We start from the raw sequence: 20756 nt of genomic DNA, 5'->3' as shown, positions 1-20756 counted from the left end.
AGGAAGAGGGGGAGAAGCATATGTATGGTGGGGACAGAGAGAGTCACGCTCGTCCGGAGACGTGACAAGAGGCAGCAGTCAGAGCACAGGTAGGTGCTCCTCGGGCAGCGGGGGTGAGATGCGGTCTCCGGGGCAGGTCACTTGCAGGTCATGGCGAAGGTGACCTTGTTCCAGGGCGCAGCATCTCGCCTCCCTGCCCACGCCTTGAGCCAGGGCCAGCTTTCCAGACACTCCTCTCTTCCCCGGCTTTGAAGAGGCCAAGCTGCTGGTGTTGACTGACCTCTGACTCTGCTTCCTTTCCAGCTGACCCGCTGGTGGGTAGCATCGCCACACAGTACATGACCAACAGGGCGGAGCACGACCGGATGGCCAGGCAGTGGACCAAGCGGTACGCCACATAGGGCCCTGGCCCGCGGCACACTCACCAAGTGCATCGGGGCCCCGCACCTCGGCTCTGCTTGTCTTATTTTTATCACCTTTTGAACCGTTTTGTGATGGAATGTCATCCATCCCCCACCCTCCCTTTCCTTTGCCCCCCACCCCTTCCCGTTTTATTCCCTGTTTAATTTCTATTAACTTGAAAGATCTGGGTTTGTTTTTTTTTAATCCCACCTCCACGTGGATGGGAACTTTTGTTTTCAGTGCAAACAATGTCAGATCTGTAATAATATGAGCTTTCTTTCAAAGCTTCGTATTCCTGTGTGGTTCTGTTATTTTGTTGTTCGTTTTCTTTGGATCCTTTTTCCCTTCCTGTGATCTTGGGGAAAACACGAATTCAGAATTCTATCTCGTTTCTACTCCAATGTAATGCTTAGGGTTAAGTTTTTTGTACTGAAGTCTTTATCGGTGGGTGCATGCTACTGGGAACCAGATTTTTGTACAAAAGCTTCAATCAGAATCACTGTGCATTACTGAGACTCTGTTTATCACTAGCCTTCTGTCCCCACACAGAAGACTGCTGGATTGAACAAAATAATATGTATTTTGATTTACTTAAAGTGCTTGTAAATTTCTTAGGGACCTGCCACTTTTGACTGTGGATCAGTTGATGTACACTTGTATTATTAAAGCACTCAATAAATCACTGTGGCTGATAAACGCGCGTCTGGCAACCCGGCGTTTGCTTTGCATCCTGGTGACCAGCAGAGTTCTCCGCGCAGCGAGGCTTGTCTAATTCAATTACGGATTCAGGTGTATTTTTTTCACCTCAAGCCTCTCATATTTCCTTGCAGCTGATTTGCTTGGCATGTGGAATTTCCCCAGCTGTCAATAGCCTGATGATTTTATGGTCGTTTCCAATCACTCTCGTTTTTGCATATTGGCTTCACATTACTTTCTCACGGACATCTTTTCTGTTACAGCCTTCTTGATGCAATAATTCAGATATGTGACTCCACAAGGAGGGTCCTAGTGAAAGTGAGGTCTGAGCTGATCGTTGTGTGAGACCACTTTGGGACTTATTTCTCTCTTCTTTTTCCTCTTAAGATTGTTATAGTGATTGCCCTTGAGTTTGGAGTTTGTTTTTCCACCATAATTTTAGTGGAGGAAGTAAACTCAACTCATATCAGTCATGGTCAGCACATTCAGTGACAAGAGTATGTCTGTCTGGCTTTGACCTTCAGGCTATTTTAGGTTTGCAGCTACAGGAGGCTGAGGAAACTTGTGTGTGGTACAGCTTGAAAACCACACTGACATGCTGTTTAATATTCAGGGTTCTTTGTGTTACAAGGCCCGTTGGAAACTCCTGCTTCTACTAATTATAGTTACAAGCCCACCATACAGCCTGGTCTCATTTAAGGAACATCTTTCCTGGTAAATAGGATTGACAAACGTAAGTCATTTACCTCTAAATAGTTCTGACGTCAATTTTAATATCCTTATCAGAAACATTTTAAATATCTGATTCAGAAGATGCAGTTTTCATTGGGTTTTAGTGGTTCAAAAGAAATCCTACAGAAAATACGTTTAAATGTTGAAAGTGGGACTTTCAAACCACAGTGCCTAAGGATTTTTTTAATAACGATTTTACCATTCATTTTATTTGAAAACAGGTTCCAGCTTACAGAACACCATACGGCCTCAGTTACAGCTACTCAAATCTGTAGTTGTAACTAGAGTAACCACAGACAATGTGTATGAATGGGCACAGCTGTGTTCCAATAAAACTTTATTTACCAAAGCAGTCAGTAGCCAGGTTTGGCCCGTGAGTTGTAGTCTGCCACTGCCCGCTACAGACCACCATAGACTGAGGGGAAAGAGTCAGATAACTATGTGTTTAACATTTCTTTCCTTAAAATGTTATAAATTTAATTAATATAATACAAGACTGATTTGTAGAAAATTACCCGGAGTATTTTACCACCTACAGACTTTCTCACCACCGAGGTTTATATGTTTAGTTTAATACTTTAGATTAAAATATTCAACCCTAAAAGCATTGAATCATTTTAATATGAAATTTTATTAAACTTATTTTTTTTTTTACTTTTGACTGATTAAACCAGACTCATGATATTAATGCTGACTTTTATAGGGAGTATTTAAATTCCGTTTGCCTTTCTTCTTTTAAAATGTCAGCACCATTGGACACACATTTTAAATGATGTTTCTAATATATTACATCTACATCCCCAATCTGGTTGTACTTTGGATCATTTTAAAACATGTGTTATTTAGGAGACAGAGATTATAACACCTCTAGTAGGAAATCCTATCAGAAATCCGTGTTTGCTATTCCATGATCAGGTTTTCTATCAATTTGATATGAAGAGTCTATACAACTTCTTTCCCCATGTTATGAACTCCAAGGACTTAATGACAAACAAATGTACCTTCCCTTCAAACCGTGAAAGCTGGAAAAACTCCAGAGAGACCAGGAAACTCTTAGTTGAGCCTGTTAAGTCTAGATTCCAGATTAACATGGTAATTTTATTTGACATCAGAGCAGGCAATACAATTCTAATAAGTTTTCGATAACACTTGTGAAATAAGATTTGACAGTAGCTTAGCTCTCAGAAAGCTAAATGGTTTTGCTAATAATTATGGGGATAGCATTGACTTTGTACCCTATTATTATTTAACTTTCCAAACATACTATTGCTAGTTGTATTTTGTAGCTTTGTTAAATAAAAAGTTGGCAGATCCTTGACTGAGGGAGGACCACTGGTAATTGAGAAAGTAGTTTAAAATGGTATTTATTGATCTTAAACAATTCAGAATGTTGTGGCCTTAATTTGTCGTAAAACTGCAAATAAATAGAACAGTCCTCATGTGTTCTTCTGCAGGAATCCATTGAAGATAGCAAATGCAGGAGTAGTCGATCTTTCCTTCTTATTCTAAGATTAGAGAGTAAATCTAAACGTTCATCCTGAAATACTGGTTTGGGAATTAGGGAGAAAGGAAATATTTATTCAGAAGGTACTATACACCAGGCCGTACGCGCTACCTAATAAAAACCTTCGCCCAGCCCTGTAGGGTGTAGGTGGGTGTCACGGTCCGAACGTTCGTATCCCCCAAAATTCATGAGTTGAAATCCTAATCCCCAAGGTGATGGTATGAGGAGGTGGGGCCTTTGGGAGGGGATTAGGTCATGAAGGTGGAGCCCTCGTGATTGGGATTAGTGCTCCTAGGAAAGAGACCCCAGAGAGCTCCCGAACCCCCTTCCATCATGTGACGACACAGTGAGAAGCTGCGGTCTGCAGCCGGGAAGAGGGCCTTCACCAAAACCCAACCGTGTCGGCACCTGGCCTTGGACTTCAGCCTCCAGAACTGTGAGCAATATATTTCTGTAGCTTATAAGCCTCCTAGTCCGTGGCTTATATAGCAGCCTGAAGAGACAGAGACAGTGGCCCTGGGTCCTGCACAGCTAACAAAGTACTGAAGTGAGAGTTCCACCAGGCATGTGACAGCGGAGCCCTTGTTGTCAACTACAAAACCATACACACCTTTCTCCTAATGACGAGATCATACTATCAAGATAAACTGGCCTAATTCAGTCTTAGAGTCCAGGGGCTGTACAGTTTTAGGTGCTGGGGGTCTTGCCATCTTCAATAAATGGGAAATAAAGTTGTAGGAAGTGTGGCCCTGGTGTTAGATGGGAAACCAGGCAGTACTTCCAATCTTAGAGCTGCTGCCTTACAAACTGCCCAGCCCTGGGGAGACATCACTTGGAAGAGTCCTGAACTTCTCTGCATCTCAGTGCTCTGATGAAAGTGCTGTTAACTATTACCAGGCACGGCAATTCTTTGAATGTCTCCATAATAATTTGTGCTTTAGAAAGAGATACATTTGTAGAGAACAGACTGGTGGTTGTCAAGGGGGAGGGGGTGGGGGAAGGATGGAGTGGGAGTTTGGGATTAGCAGATGCAAGCTATTATATATAGAATGGATACACAACAAGGTCCTACTGTATAGCACAGGGAACTGTATTCAATATCCTGTGATAAAACATAATGGAAAAGAATATTTTAAAAAGAATGTATGTGTATATATATATATATATATATATATGTATGTATAACTGAACCACTTTGCTGTACTGCAGAAATTAACACAACATTGTAAATCAACTATACTTCAGTTTAAAAAACTGATTAAAAAAATGAATGAACCAACAGCGATAGTCCATACTTTATGCAGATTGAAAAAAAGAAAAACGAGATAGGTTTGTAATTACTATGGAAAACAGTTGAAATTGTACAAAACAGCCCTCCCAGAGGATCCTGACTTACCCATGTATTTTATTTCAAGGTGGCTTTATAACCTATTAACATGTCCCCTCTGTACAGGGCTCTCAGGTCTGTGGCATGGGCCTCAAGCCACACAGGCACGTCCCGTACCCTAAACTGGTCCTGTAATTGTCCACAGAGGAAAACTGGAGCACTCCGAGTTGTCTGCTGAGTATGGCATTTCCAGCTACATCAGATCTGGAAGCTCTTGGAGTTGAGGCCGGCCTCTGAGGACCTCCCATGATAGCCATGCATCTCCCACATCCAGGCTTCCCCTGGGAAGCTGGCTGGTCCCTTGGGCCTGGAACACTAGGCCCCTTTCACACTCGAATTCCACCAGGATCACTGGTGATGTGCATTAGGGTAACCCGCTTACCCCAGTTTGGCTGGGACTTTCCCTCTTTTAAAACAGAAAGTCCCATGTCTCAGGAACGCCCTCAGCCTGGGACCCCCCCAGGACTGTTGGTCACTGGAGCTTTCATGCCAGGACTGAATTTCAGCCTAAGGTCTCACGCATTACACAGGGCTGGTTGCGCTCACAGAAATGCCTTATTTGAGAAAGTATTTTACTCAATGGACAGAGATCCTGTTAGAAAAGATGTGCCCTCCACAGCTTGAGGAATTCCTGTATATTCCACCCTCTCTGGCTTTCACACCCAGCCACGTGCACTCATTCCCTCTGCTTCTGGAGGCAAATGAGTGAGTGAAACCAACTGTAGCCTTTCTTTGCAACTTCAAACATGACTTCAGATATGTACGCCTTTCTATGAGGAGTCTTACTACCAGTAAGTGGTCTGAAGCATCATCTGCCTTTGTTGAGGATGTTTTTTAAGGGAAATTCCTGAATTTTAAAAGTCTCTCATGTATGGGACCCACACAGGAAAATGGAGGAGATAATGGGATCACCTGTCTTTTTTCCTTTTTTTTCATGGGTGGATTTTTTCGAAATTTTCACTGGAGTTGAAAATTTAGTTGAGTTACCATGTTGTGTTAGTTTCAGGTGTACAAGCAAAGTGAATCAGTTATACATACATACATACATCCACTCTTTTTTAGATTCTTTTCCCATATAGGTCATGACAGGGTACGGAGTAGAGTTCCCTGTGTGACACAGTAGGTCCTTATTAGTTATCTGTTTTATATATAGTAGTGTGTATGTGTCAATCCCATTCTCCCAATCTATCCCTCCCTGCCTTTCCCTCCCCCGGTAACCATAAATTTGTTTTCTATGGCTGTGACTCTCTTTCTGTTTTGTAGATAAGTTCATTTGTATCATTTTTTTAGATTCCACATGTAAGTGATACCATGTGATGTTTGTCTTTCTCTGTCTGCACCTGTCTGTCTTGTTACCTGCTTATAGGTCCGCATACTCCAAGTGGGGGTAACCCCAGCTGCCCCAGAATTCCCAGTGTCAGGGTTTTCAGTTTTAAGAAAAACCTTACCCAATAACCTTGGTGTCTTTCGGGGCTGATGTGACCCCTGATCCCTGCTCTGTCATGCCCTCCTCCCACTCACCCCTCTTAATTAGATGGGAGGTCAGAGTTCAGGATGACAGTCACATCCTGGTTGGTAGGAAATTTTAGGAGCTTTCTGAGAACTTCTATCAAGCTATCCAACAGAAAAGTAACAGGTGCTTTACAGCTGGGGCTCCTGGACACATTGAGAAACCAGGCGAGATTCTCCTGCTTAATCTATAGCTCAAGGACAGCACAGAGGGCCAGAGGGGCCACACTCGCCCGCTCCAGCCTGCCTCTGCTGAGGTTGCCTGGAAGCAAGATGATCACATTCTTCGAGGCCTGTTCAGCCTCCAGCTTGGAACTACTGGCAAACGTGTAAATGAAGATGCCCCGCCATGAACTTTGACGGTGTCAGTCTGCATCCTGTAGACGGACAGCTGACTCTATGTTCCTCAGCCAACAGCACCCGAGTACTAGGATTTAAAAATCAAAGCAGGAGTCACGTCCCCAAGATGGTGACATAGGTCGTTCCTGGCTTCCCTCCGCCTCACGAGATCATCTCACAACTCGTCAAGAACAAGACAGCACTGAGAGAATCCCAGAACATGGGGTGAGGCTGAACCACTCCTGCGGCTCAGAGACCAAGAAGGTAAGAGAAGCGGCCACGTGCTGCCCGCATGCCCCTCCCAGACCAGCACAGCTCCACGAGGAGGGGTCAGCCCCAAGCCTGGGTTCCTCAAGTGGGAAGAGAGAGCCCGGGATGGACAAACAGCCTCCGCAGCATGGTGGGTCCTTTAGTGGGGTCCCTACTCTGCTCTCGGCCCACAGGGACTGCAGGGGGATCGGGGGGCTCAACCACGAGGAATCTGGCTCTGATGCGGATGGGGGAGGGGCTTGCAAGAACCAGCTCCCGGATCTGGGGGACCGAGTTCCTACCTGCAGGGCCCAAGCCCTCATCCCAGGCGGCGGCTTTGCTCACCGCAGAACCAGGTCAGGGGTGCGCTCTGACCGCGGAAATCGGCAGGGTGCAGATCTGCCTGGTTCGGATCCTCTTTGCCCACGCCCAGGCAAGGGGCTGAGTTCCAGCCCCTCCAGGGGCCGTGGACAGTGCCTCCCAGCCCCATCCGACCAGAAGGGCTGGTGGCAACCCCTGGAAGCTGTGCGGCCCAGTGGTGCTCAGGCCAAGAGGCAGGCGGGCAGAACGGAGCTCCCCCAGGGCAAAGCCAGTACCGGGCCTGCTACACTCAGGCAGGGGAATCCATTCATAGTCAAGGCGGAGGGCAACTCCTGGTCCCTCCTCCTCAGAAAGCCTGTTGTGGAAATTGACAAGTAGCCTGGCGAGGCCCCGCCCCCTCCTGCTCAGGCAAAGGAGCTGAGACATAGCCACACCCACTGTGGAAAGTGTCTTCCGGCCCCATCTAACCAGTAGGGCCCACAAAAACCCCTGAAAGCCGTGAGGCGCAGTGGCGCTCAAGCCGAGAGAAGGGCAGACAGAGCCAATGGTTTGCTGAGCAAAGCCAGTGGCCCTGTTCAGCCAGGGTACTTGGGGCGGGGCGGCTGGAGTGAAGACACCAAAGAGCTTTATCAGTTTTAGAGCTGCGGCTCTCACTGCACCCAGGCAGAGAATCTAGTGTGCAGCCCTGTGTATCGCTGAATACAGCCTTCAGCCTGTCGGACCAGGGCGCCTAACCAGGGCACGTGGACAGCTGCGGAGCCCATTCACCCGCCCCGTGTAGACGGGCCCTTACACGGAGAGCGCAGCCCGTGGCGTCCCCCGTCTGCAGAGCAACATCAGTGGCCTCACCTGACCAGGGGATTCAGTGCACACTTAGGCCTGATTCAGGCCGCCAAACAACCAGCTGTGCAGGCCCTGGCCTGCTGCCCTTTCAGTGCAGGGAGACTAATTCATTGCTCTACTATTTGTTTTTTGGGGTTTTTTTTGGAATATAGTTGATTCACAATGTTGTGTTAGTTTCAGGTGTACAGCAAAGTGAATCCGTTATACATATACACATATCTACCTTTTTTAGATTCTTTTCCCATATAGGTTGTTACACAATATTGAGCAGAGCTCCCTGTGCTCTACAGTAGGTCCTATTAGTTATTTTTTATATAGTAGTGTGTATATATCAATCCCAATCTCCCAGTTTATCCCTCCCTGCCCCTCCCCCCTACAAACAGATGTAGGTTCGTTTTCTACATCTGTGAGACTGTTTTCTGTTTTGTAACTAAGTTCATTTGTACCATTATTTTAGATTCCACATGTAAGCGATATTATATGGTATCCGTCTGACTTCACTTAGCATGACAATCTCTAGGTCCAACTGCATCGCTGCAAATGGCATTATGTCATCCCTTGTTATGGCTACTACTGAATATAGAGTCGGTCCTGAGCATCTAGTGAGTCTGACCAGAGAATTCAGACAACTGCGGAGCCCATGCTGCAGCCTCACTTGCTGAAGGTGAGGGTTCTCAAGCGTATGGTAGCACTTCTTATCTGTAGACCTTTCTAAATCTTGGTCTTCTGACTGGAGGTGAAATTCTTTTAGAAGTACTAGTGTGAAAGCCTTGAGATTCTAGAAAGCTGTGAAAATTGTGTGCCTTTGGGCAACAAAAGTAGATTTCTGTAGCAGAACATTTAGGGCTTCTGTTTCTCCTTCATCAGCTCATTTTAATTTTGTGTTTGATGAATAAAAAGAGTGATCGATGGGTACAAGATTCTGTATCATCATCATCACCGTTGTCGTTAGCATCACCACAATGACGACCCCTCCTTCAGCCCAGGGCATGGAACACACTGTGTAAATATATGTATGTGTACGTATAATCTCATTTAATCCTTGCTATTATCCCCTGAGACGTATATTATCCTCATCATGCAGATGTGGAAAGTGACCGGGATTTTAATAGATCCAAACTCCTGGACTTCCCTGGTGGCGCGGTGGTTAAGAATCCTCCTGCCAATGCAGGGGACATGGGTTCGAGCCCTGGTCCGGAAAGATCCCACATGCCGCAGAGCAACTAAGCCCGTGCGCCACAACTACTGAGCCTGCGCTCTAGAGCCCACGAGACACAACTACTGAGCCCGTGTGCCACAACTACTGAAGCCCACGTGCCTAGAGCCTGTGCTCCACAACAAGAGAAGCCACCGCAGTGAGAAGCCCGCGCACCGCAACGAAGAGTAGCCCCCCGGTCACCGCAACTAGAGATAGCCCGCATGCAGCAACGAAGACCCAATGCAGCCAAAAATTAATTAATTAAATTTTTAAAAAATTGATCCAAACTCCTGTAACTACTAAGTGGCAGAGCTGGGTCTCCAACCCACATCTGTGTGTCTGTGAAAACCAGGCGCAGAAGCAGCACCTCCCAGCCTGAGGAAACGTGATACGCATCGTTGTGGATTTACCAGTTAGAGAAGGAAGAAATTATTGGGTTTATACAACCAGAATCCTTGAACCTTATGTTCAGTGGACCTCAGGTAAAGCAAAATATTGTATGTAGCTCCACCGGGTCTGAAAGCCCCTCAAAAGGAAAACAAGGAGAACAAAGCAGGAGGAAGTGAGAGGAATCCTCACAGTCAGTCTGGAGAGCACAGAACCAGCCACTCAGCCAGCCAGCCAGCCAGCCACAGAACCAACCAGCCAGCCACTGGACCAGCCACCAATCTAGCCACTGAACCAGCCACCCAGCCACAGAACCAGCCAGCCACACAACCAGCCACCCAGCCACAGAACTTGCCACCCACTCAGCCACGGAACCAGCTCCACAGCCCTTCTTTTCTTCCTTCTGGCAACAGGTTTCTGCTTTTTTCTTTCTTTCTTTCTTTGTTTTTTTTCAATCCGCATGGGAAGATTTCTAGTCATTTTGTAGCTGAATTCAATAGAAAAATAATGTTTATTCACTTCACAGCCAATTTGGCCAGAACACATCTCTATTCCATGAAATAACGCATTCATACGTTTACGATTCAGAATTGCAGACACATTCCTTGTGTCCAGTGGTGTGTCAGGCTGGATGAAATTAAATATTACTTTCCTTTTTCTTTGCTGTGGATTCACTCGAGTTGCCCTCCTTAGGTGGCACTGGTGCTCTTGGGAGAAATGCCAGCCTTCAGAGTAAAGACCTGGCCAACCCAACCTCATAAAGCTGCAGTAGACCCAAACCAAGATGGAACAGTAGGTGGACCCCTCTCACACGCGTGCGCGTGCACACACACACACAATCTGGCTTCCTTTCTGCCACCTTCCTGAATCCTCTCACTCAAACCCACTCACTAATCATCAAAGCCAACAGCATCCCCTAGCAGCCCATCTTCAGGCCTCCAGAGCCTTCCATGCTCTAACCCTCCTTCCAGAGCTTCCCTTCCCTCTCAGCTCAGGTTTGATCCCCACCCCAAAGGCAGCCTTTCACCCTCGGAATGTCTCCGAGCCCCCGTTTTCTCGCCTTCTCTCTCATGTGACAATCTCATCTCGTGTGCTTTCTGGTGACCTCGACGTCACTCACCTGGCATCTCTCACAAACATCAGCTCTCAATTTCCAGCTTCCCTCAGAAAATGGTTACCTGGATATCCCACAGCACAGCAAACTGTATTTTTTTAGGTTGAACTCATGCACTCAGTATGCCTGTGTTGCATCCGTAAACCATGTCCAGCTGCAGGAGAACTAGAGATAAAAGACAAAGTGCATCCTGCCAGGAACCAAATCGGCCTGACACCGTGTACATTTGTCCCCTAAAGGGAAACAGTCGCGTGACTTCCCTGCCGCGTTCCGCTCCAGAAGGAAGCACAGGTAGAGAGCATGGGCTTGGAACCAGGTGAGCTGGGACCTGGGCAGGTCACGTAGCCTCCCTCCCCACGTGTGCCTGTCTACGTGCTGGAAAGAAAAACACCCGCCTTGTTCCTCTCCTGTGTTCTTAACCCAGAAATAGGAAAGGGTTAAAATTGAATTAAAAGAGAAAGAGAAGGGGCTTCCCTGGTGGCGCAGTGGTTGGGGGTCCGCCTGCCGATGCAGGGGACACGGGTTCGTGCCCCGGTCCAGGAAGATCCCACATGCCGCGGAGCGGCTGGGCCCGTGAACCGTGGCCGCTGAGCCTGCGCGTCCGGAGCCTGTGCTCCGCAACGGGAGAGGCCGCAACAGTGAGAGGCCCGCGTACCGCTAAAAAAAAAAAAAAAAAAAAAAGGAGTAAGAGAAAAATACACCTGAAACGAACACAACATTGTAAATCAACTATACTCCAATAAAAAAAATTGTTTTTGATGTAAAAAATTAAAGAGGAAGAGAAAAGAAAATGAGTTAGAGGGCACGGTAGAAACACTGGATCAGTAGAGATTCGGGGGTTTTTCCCAAAGTTATTAATCCTGGTGAAATTTATTTCAGCTATTTCACAGGTGCTTCTGTTTAAGCGACCACCCTGCCTTCCTGTCTTTAGCAGGACACACGAGAAACTAACAGCAGCTGCTTTCCAGGGAGGGGATCCAGGTATTATAAGTTAGAACTGGTAAGAAAACGTCTTACCATCCACCTACAGCCCTGTGTGAATCTTAACCATATGCAATTACTATATTTTCAAAAAATAAAAGCTACCAACCAAACAACACAAAATTCTCTCCAACGAACAGTTGCAGGGGGGCGGGCGGGCGGGGGGAGCTAGGCTAACCATCTTCACCCAAAGTACACATTGTCTTTGGATAAATGAACCCAAATGAGCTCATAAAGATGCATGGAAACACCTGGTACAACCTCATCACCCACAAGACGGAGCCAAGATGCCGTGCAAACCTCATTTTTGGTGGTTAATTTTTATTTAATATTGGAGTATAGTTGATTTACCCTGTTGTGTTCGTTTCAGGTGGTTTGGGGTTTTTTGTTTGTTTGAGGTTTTTTTTTTTTTGCAAACCTCATTTCTGACCGACTGTGGGATGCCAAGAAGTGGGCGCTGGCTCGGGCCCTGGAGGCTCCAGGCCACCGAGAGGTTAACTGAAGTCAGGTGACAGGATCGGGTTCCAGCCTTGGCCCTGGCACTGACTGGCCTTCACCTCTCTGCCTCTTCACCTCTGGGACCACAGGGGCCCAGGAGAGCCTCTGGAGGATGACAGGATTGGCTGCAGGTGAAATCCGGGAACAGTGTGCATGGTGACAACATGAAATGGATGGAGGGCTGGCATGATGGTCCTTAGAATGCTCAGGGAGGCAGAGGAACGTAATTCTTGTTCATCAGTGACTGAGAGCTTTGCGGGCTTTAGTCTATCCAGTGTTCACAAACCTTTATGAGCTGAGGGCTGTTTTCGCCGCTGGTTTATAGGTGAGAAAAATGAGGCTCAAAAGGGTTCATTAACTTGCCCAGCATCCTACAGCTGGGAGTTGTGGAACTGGAATTCAAACCCAGGCCTTCCAACCCCAAAGCCTATAAAGTTTATTCAAAGATGTATTTAATAACAATTTAATGTCAAGTACCCTTGAATTCTTTTTTTTTTTCATTTACAGTATTTCAAACTTTTTAAACCTACCATAAAAATGCACGGATCGTGGACGTTGATTTTGATGAATTTTGACAATTGCATCCATCTGTGTAAGCACCACCCAAAACAAGATGTAAAACATTTCCTTGATCCCAGAACATTCCTTTAAGCCTTTTTCCTGTCAGCTCCTCTCCCGACCCCCAGGGAACACATTCTGATTTCTATCTCTGCGGTTTGCCTGCTGTCAATTCCCTACGATTGGAGTGTGTCATCTGCTGTGTCTGGCTTCTCTCACTCAGCACGTTTTGCGAGATTCGTCCACGTTATTCAGAGTATTGATAATTCAAAGCACTTTTTAACTCTGATCCCCTGAAGGGCAGGTGAGTACTGTGTCGGTAAGACTTTTTTCGAGTATCAGTGGGCTGTCCCTCTTGGCTTTCTGAGAAGCTAACCTTCACCCTAGTCCAGGTGCCTGGGAGGAAATTAGCATCGGCTGCAGAAGGAAATCCAGGAGAAAGCCCCAGGTAACCACCGCCTTTTCTCGATCATGATGGTTGAATTAACTCTGCAACATAGTGGCTCTCAAACCACATTTTGGACGATAGCTTGTTGTCATTGTTGTTTTTTCCAGTGCAGTAACTTTTAGCCAACAGCACACTAAATAAATATGTTGAAATCGGTGATATTTTGACCTCCAGGCAGGCAAAAACACGTCAGCCGTTTAACCAACATGACAGCGTCTCGTCAAAGACCGTATGGCACAGATTTGAATTGTTCATCACGTTTGCACGAACCCCGTGTACCGGGCGAGTACACCCGGCCAGGAAGATGCAGAGCAACACGTCCTATGACTCTCGGCTCTCGTTACCTCTGCGCGATTCCCACATCTCCAAGAACCCGTGTGCTCAGCCTTTATTTCTCCCTAATGATGTTTATCTGTATACTCCTTGAAGTGCACCTTGAGAGCAAAGTAATTGTGAGCCCAAAGGTTGAAAACTTATTGAAGAAAACATGAAGCAAGAAGGACGAACTTATAAGGCATGATTCCCTCCCAGCCTCCTTCCCTCGACCCCTTTTGGTCCTTTGGTGAGTTCAGAAAAGACCTTTGTTACCTTACATTCTATGTCCAAACCAGATTTATATACCTTCATGCGTTATTACTTGTATGTACTTATTTTCATTGTACAATTGACAGAGTTTTCTACCTGTGAAAACGGTTGAAGTATCTCAGATTAGGAGAAAATACATCGTGATTTTTTTTTCCCACTAAAATTGATGAGAACAAATTTCTCATGAATGACTTTTCCCTTAGTAGCAAAATTTCAGGAGTGGATTTAGGTGCTTCAGCAGGGACGGGTGGGTGTAGATTTCTGAATTTCCAAACTGGGATTCTGCAGCATGACGATCACCTTGAATTGTCTAAAATCCCTTTACACTCCTGGGGTCTGACTGTGGGTGGAGACTTTCATAAAAGCAATGCAGGCGGAAAGGGCAGATAGAAGAACAGTGGCTCCTTGGCCCGCCCGGAGGTGGGAAAGAAAGGAGGAGAGAAAAAAGAGATAAAATTCGCAAAAATGTCAACCATTACCAACCAGTGATCTTGGCCTCCTTAATCAATAGAAATTGACAAGAGGCCAGAGAAGAAATTCAAGCAAGGCTTTATTGGGGCCCCTGCTGCAGCAGAGGCCGGGGCGGGGGGGGGGGGGGGGGGTGGTAGTGAGAACAAACAACAGGTTCCCTTGCTCACTTGCTCCCCTAGCTGGGTGGGGTGACGAGCTGGTGAGGGGAGGGGTAGGTCTGGGGGTCGGGCCGGAGGTGTGGCTTAGGTGGTCTGCCCGCCCCCTTTGGTGGTGTCGTGTGCAGGGGGCATGCGCAGTGCCCTGCTTTTGCTCCCGGCTCTTCAGAAGTGGCAGTTGGGTTTCTGGTCTTTTTGTATCTTCTTGTCCATAATTTGCCCCAACTGTGCATGCACGCAGCTGTTTTTAGTGCTTTATGGTTTCTTTGTATTTTGTTGCTGGAGGAGACGTTTGTCCAGGTGCAAGCACTGCAGCAGAGGGTCCCAGGTCCCAGGTCCCAGCCTGTCTTAAAACCGGGCATTGGCTCCATCGAAGAAAACCAGGTCAGGCCCAAAGGAGGGAAGCCCTGGCAGCTAGCTCCCCGGAAGCATCCTCAGATGCCACTGCTGGGGCCCGTGGCCTGGCGAGAGCCCGTCTTTCAGGACCAGAGGTGCTGCCCCAGGCTCAAGATCCTTGGTCACAGCGGCACAGACCTCAGAGGACATTCCCCCGGGACCTGGAGAGAAGGACCTCACCCTAAGGACCCCACCTGCAGGGCAAGCCCCCGACACCCTAGGCGGGCACTCACGATGTGCCCTTTCTCCGCTCCTAATCCACAATCAATGCCCCCAGGACAGCGCCCCCTGCAGGTAACCATAGACTCTGAGCACACAGTTGCGGGGCAGAGGGGGTGTCCAAGGAGAGTGCGAGGTGTGAGCCTCAAAGCCCAGCTCCAGGAGGCCGCAGGAAGAGTGACCCAGGTCCTAAGCAACAGAGACATCAGGGGACGGGGTGTGTGTGTGTATGTGTGTGCGTGTGCGTGTGCATGTTCCCGGGGAGGGTAAATGAAAAGTGACCTAGGAAACATCTACCATTTGCAATGCGTGGACCTTACTTGGGTCTTCATTTTAAACAATCTGTTAAAAAAATTATTAGACAGTAAGGGAGATGTAATGATTTTAAGGAATTGCTCATTGGCTTTGGTGTGATAATAGTATGATGGTTATGTTTTTCTAAAAGAATCCTTAGAGATACATGCCGAAACATTTGGGGATGAAATGATATAGTATCTGGGATTTGCTTCAAAGCGATGGCTTGGCAGGGAGTTGAAAGGAGAACAGATAAAACACCAGGGGCTGTGTGTTCACACCGTTAAACCCAGGCCATGGGAACACGAGAGTTCTGTTACTGTCTGGTCCACTTTTGAATGTGTTTGAGGTTTCCCATAATATGACGTAAGGAAAGGTGGGAAAGAGGGTGGTGGAAGGGAATGGGACCCAGAAGTGGAAGAGAGTTCATGAGGACCGGGGAAGAGAAGGAAGACCACGCACACACACACATACACACACACACACCCAGAAGGAAGAAAGGACAGGCTCTTAGGAAGGGGGGCACGCTCGGGGCCCAGGCACCAGGCAGAGGGTGCAGGATCCCGGGGTGTGAGCTCTGGTGGTGGCCGTGGGATTGGTCCTCTGAGCCAGCAGAGCAGGTGATGGAACAGCCACCAGGGATGGGCCTGGGCGGGAGTCCTGCTGTCCCACTTCTGCCCCTGAATGCAGACGGCAGCTTGGTCTGCATATGTCCGCATTATGACCTGTACCTGCTGGCGCCACCAGGGCAAGACAGATGCAGCCAAAGAAATAGAACAGAGAGAAAGGTTTACAAGCCCCGAGAAAATTAGGTACAACTACAAAGGATTCCTGAAGAGACTTGGGGGGCAGGGCAGGAAGCGGGGAGAGGAGCTGGGAGGAAGGGGGGTTAATTTTACTCCCCGACTAAAACAGTGCAGCCGAGGGGAGGTCCACTCGCCTCACGCAGAGCCTGGAGGGCGTGTGGAAATCTCACGTCTGGAGTGGGTTTAAAATAAACGCCAATGGGGGCTTCCCTGGTGGCGCAGTGGTTGAGAGTCCGCCTGCCGATGCAGGGGACACGGGTTCATGCCCCGGTCCGGGAAGATCCCACATGCCGCGGAGCGGCTGGGCCCGTGAGCCATGGCCGCTGAGCCTGCACGTCCGGAGCCTGTGCTCCGCAACGGGAGAGGCCACAACAGTGAGAGGCCCGCGTACCGCAAAAAAAAAAAGAAAAAGAAAAAGAAAAAAATAAACGCCAGTGAGGGGTTGTCCTGTTTTGGTTTCTACTATTTATATATTTAGGATTCATTCACTACCAGTTTCTAAGAAGGAATTTAAAGACTCTACTAATAATAATCTGCATAGTTTCTTGGGAAATGTTTTGGTTTTGAAACCTCAGTCAATGTTGCAGCCCTGGAACAACTTACTGCTAATTCTGGTTAACACGAGGATGTGTTCACCACAACTCAATCACTCAGGCTCCGAAGGGTGCTTTCATTTTTTTTTAATTTTATCGAAGTAGAGCTGATTTACAATGTTGTCTTAATTTCTGCTGTCCAGCAAACTGACTCAGTTATACATATATATATTCTCTTTCATATTCTTTTCCATTATGGTTTATCATAGGATATTGAATGTAGTTCCCTGTGCTCTACAGTAGGACCTTGTTGTTTTTCCATTCCATATGTAAAAGCTTCCATCTGCTAACCCCAGCCTCCCACTCCATCCCTCTACCAACCCTCACCCCCTTGGCAACCACAAGTCTGTTCGCTATGTCTGTGAGTCTGTTTTTCTTACATAGACATGTTGATTTGTATCATATTTTAGATTCCACATATAAGCAATATCATATGATTTTTGTCTTTCTCTGTCTGACTTCACTTAGTAGGATAATCTCTAGGTCCTCCACCCATGTGTCTGCAAATGGCATTATTTCATTCTTTTTTATGGCTGATATTCTTGTGTGTGTGTATGTGTGTGTATTATATGTATATATATCAATCACATCTTCTTTATCCATTCATCTGTCGATGGACATTTAGATTGCTTCCATGTCCTGGCTATCGTAAATAGTGCTGCAATGAACATTGCGGTGCATGTATCTTTTTGAATTATAGTCTTGTCTAGGTATATGCCCAGGAGTGGGATTGCAGGATCATATGGTAGCTCTATTTTTAGGTTTTTGAGGAACCTCCATACCTTTCTTCATAGTGGCTGCCCCAGTTTACATTCCCACTAACAGTGTAAGAGGGTTCTGCAAAGCGTGTTTTAAATAAGATGAGAGAGAAAAAGAAATTAAGGGAGAAATTGTTTTTCCATCTGCATTTTATACGGCCTGAAAATCTATGGCTCAAGAACTTGAGACAGACAGTCGGAGAAAATGAGCTTGGGAAACACCTCCCCTACAGAGACATCAAGTGGTCCACTAAGCCCAAAGAGCGAGTTCTAGCAAGAAGGGGTTAAAAAAAAAAAGAAGAAGAAAGGGTTCAAGTTCACAGAATAATGTTGAGTGTCCACCAGACAAAGACAGACTTTGCTTTCCTCTGATACAGATTTACCAGTTGCGTGGTTTTCTTTCTGATTTTTCAGAGAGCGTGACCTTTCCCTTAACCCTTTTTTTTTTAGTATTCTTTTTTTTTTTAACATCTTTATTGGAGTATAATTGCTTTACAATGGTGTGTTAGTTTCTGCTTTATAACAAAGTGAATCAGTTATACATATACATATGTTCCCATATCTCTTCCCTCTTGCGTCTCCCTCCCTCCCACCCTCCCTATCTCACCCCTCTATGTGGTCACAAAGCACGGAGCTGATCTCCCTGTGTTATGCGGCTGCTTCCCACTAGCTATCTATTTTACATTTGGTAGTGTATATATGTCCATGCCTCTCTCTCGCTTTGTCCCAGCTTACCCTTCCCCCTCCCCGTGTCCTCAAGTCCATTCTCTAGCAGGTCTGCATCTTTATTCCCATCTTGCCCCTAGGTTCTTCATGACCATTTTTTTTTAGATTCCATATATATGTGTTAGCATACAGTATTTGTTTTTCTCTTTCTGACTTACTTCACTCTATATGACAGTCTCTCGGTCCATCCACCTCACTACAAATAACTCAGTTTCGTTCCTTTTTATGGCTGAGTAATATTCCACCATATATATGTGCCACATCTTCTTTATCCATTCATCTGTTGATGGACACTTAGGTTGCTTCCATGTCCTGGCTATTGTAAATAGAGCTGTCATTGTTGGTGAGGTCCTACCACAGATGGATGGCAAAGCCATGTGCCTGTCTCTTCATGTCAAAGACAACCCTCAGAATGGGAGAAAATATTTGCAAATCAACTGACAAAGGATTAATGTCCAAAATTTACAAGCAGCTCATGAAGCTCAATATCAAAAAAACAAACAACCCAATCCAAAAATGGGCAGAAGACCTAAATAGACATTTCTCCAAAGAAGATATACAGACTGCCAACAAACACATGAAAGGATGCTCAACATCACTAATCATTAGAGAAATGCAAATCAAAACTACAATGAGGTATCATCTCACACCAATCAGAATGGCCAGCATCAAAAAATCTACAAACAATAAATGCTGGAGAGGGTGTGGAGAAAAGGGATCCCTTAATCTTTGACATGAAGAGACAGGCACATGGCTTTGCCATCCATCTGTGGTAGGACCTCACCAACAGTGACAGCCCCCAGGGACTGCGACCTCCAGGGGTGTGACAGCCTGTCTGGGTTCAGCCCTCTGGGGATTTGAAATGCAGCCTGATTCTTAGGGCCTAGGCTGTGCACAGAAGAGAGAGTCGTCAGTGGGTTTGGGATGCAGGCAAAGCATCCTGGCTGGCATGGGTTTAGGGTGCTTATTTACCCCTATGAGCTTATGAAGATTAAATGAGAATATTTAGCTTAAACATTTAGCCCAGCGTTGGGCACCTGTTAAGTGCTGAGGCAATGAGGTGTATTGTTGTTGTTATTATTCATTGCTACTATTGCTGGCATTGTTATTTCATGGGCATAACGAATGAGCTGGCGATACCAGCATGGATTCCAGCCAGAATTTGACGTGGCCAAAATAAAACCAGACTCGCAGCCCAGTGAAGGAGGCTGAGCCCAACAGGACCTAGAGGTGGCTCTCCAGCTGCGGCCAGCCCCCATGAGAAAGGGCTTCTAGACAAAGCTCCTTGAAGCTGGTGCTTGCTGTGTCCCTAAGCATAGGGACAGCCCCCAAAGGTTGTGTTTTCTAAGTTGTGGATGGCCAGTCTGCAATATCCATATTGGGTGTTTTTTCCTCTGGGGCCCCCAAGGCAGGCCTGCTTTGGTCCTGATAAGGAATTCCAGAGGAGTCGGTGGTCTTCATTTGAGAAGGGGGGAGCTGGTTTCGAGGCCAGGCAAGTGAGTGTGAAACTTCCTGCCAGTGCACGGGGGTGGGGTAGGGCGGGAGGTGCCAATTTCTGTAGGTTGGTCACCTGCTGCCGTTCTGTAACATATCAAGGAGTCAGAATCTGGTGATTTTATTCACTGAAGAAGGCAAATCAGAGCAGGTGCGTTGGCGGGGGTAGGAGCAGCTGGGTCAAGAGAGAAAAACCCTGCCCCTCCTCAAATCTCAGGGTGGGCTCAAAGCCAGTGTGGCCAGGGAGGCCCGGGGACCTGCTGTGGAGCACAGGGAGCCCTGCTCGTATTCTGTAATAACCTACCTGGGAAACGAATTTGAAAAAGAATAGATGCATGTATACGTATAACTGAATCACTTTGCTGTACACCTGAAACTAACACAACATTGAAAATCAACTATACGCCAATGTAAAATGAAAATTACATTTTAAAAAATCCCTGTGAAGTAAGATCTATCATGTGCTCTCGTTCTTATAAAACAAAATCTACATTTTCAATGTTTCTGCCTTCCTCTTTAGCCCAAGATATGTTGGAGCCCTGTAAGAAATTTTTTTTTTTTGCGGTACTCGGGCCTCTCACCGTTGCAGCTCCTCCCGCTGCGGAGCACAGGCTCCGGACGCGCAGGCTCAGCGGCCATGGCTCACGGGCCCAGCCGCTCCGCAGCATGTGGGATCTTCCCGGACCGGGGCACGAACCTGCATCAGCAGGTGGACTCTCAACCACTGCGCCACCAGGGAAGCCCAAGAAATTCTTTTATTCACAAAAGAATGCCCTTATAACTGTTAGAAGCACTTTAATTTTATTAGTGATACTGCTTTAGAACTTCTATACGGCTTCGTGAATTCCGGCTTTGAAGCTGCAATTTCTGAAATCTTACTTTCTCTATTTAAACATCAGTTTCAAAAATAATCTTTTTCAACATTTAAAAGATCAGAGGACCTGTTTAAACCCCTCTTTAAGACAGGAACATGATTCAGTGTCCATCCCCCTCTTCCACAGATGCCCCAAACTATAAAAGAAACTTCTTGCCTTTTCATTTTGAAGAAGAAGTTATTGGAAGAAGTGACTATTCCAGTCATTCCAGGGAGCAA

At 46.6% G+C, this 20756-nt stretch overlaps 1 protein-coding gene across 8 annotated transcripts in view; it reads left to right on the top strand.

Annotated features, from left to right (window-relative positions):
- UBE2E2 (ubiquitin conjugating enzyme E2 E2) overlaps positions 1-20756 on the top strand; it is a 424921-nt gene that overhangs the window by 351723 nt on the left and 52442 nt on the right. For 6 of the 8 annotated variants that reach the window (XR_013828491.1, XM_079922471.1, XM_079922466.1 and 3 more), the window contains one exon: positions 304-4155. The exons of the other annotated variants lie outside the window; for them this stretch is intronic. Coding sequence is in view for 5 of the 6 variants with exons in the window: in XM_079922471.1 (XP_079778597.1) it covers positions 304-401 (98 nt within the window). In the remaining variant the exon portion in view is untranslated. Of the gene's footprint in view, positions 1-303; positions 4156-20756 lie in introns of those variants that run through there. 8 annotated transcript variants of the gene reach the window in all.

The sequence above is a fragment of the Stenella coeruleoalba genome (genome assembly GCF_951394435.1).
Source record: "Stenella coeruleoalba genome assembly, chromosome: 5".
In the NCBI taxonomy this organism is placed as follows: domain Eukaryota; kingdom Metazoa; phylum Chordata; class Mammalia; order Artiodactyla; family Delphinidae; genus Stenella; species Stenella coeruleoalba.
The sequence above is the reverse complement of the archived record's forward strand: the minus strand, read 5'-3'. Positions and strand labels throughout refer to the sequence as shown.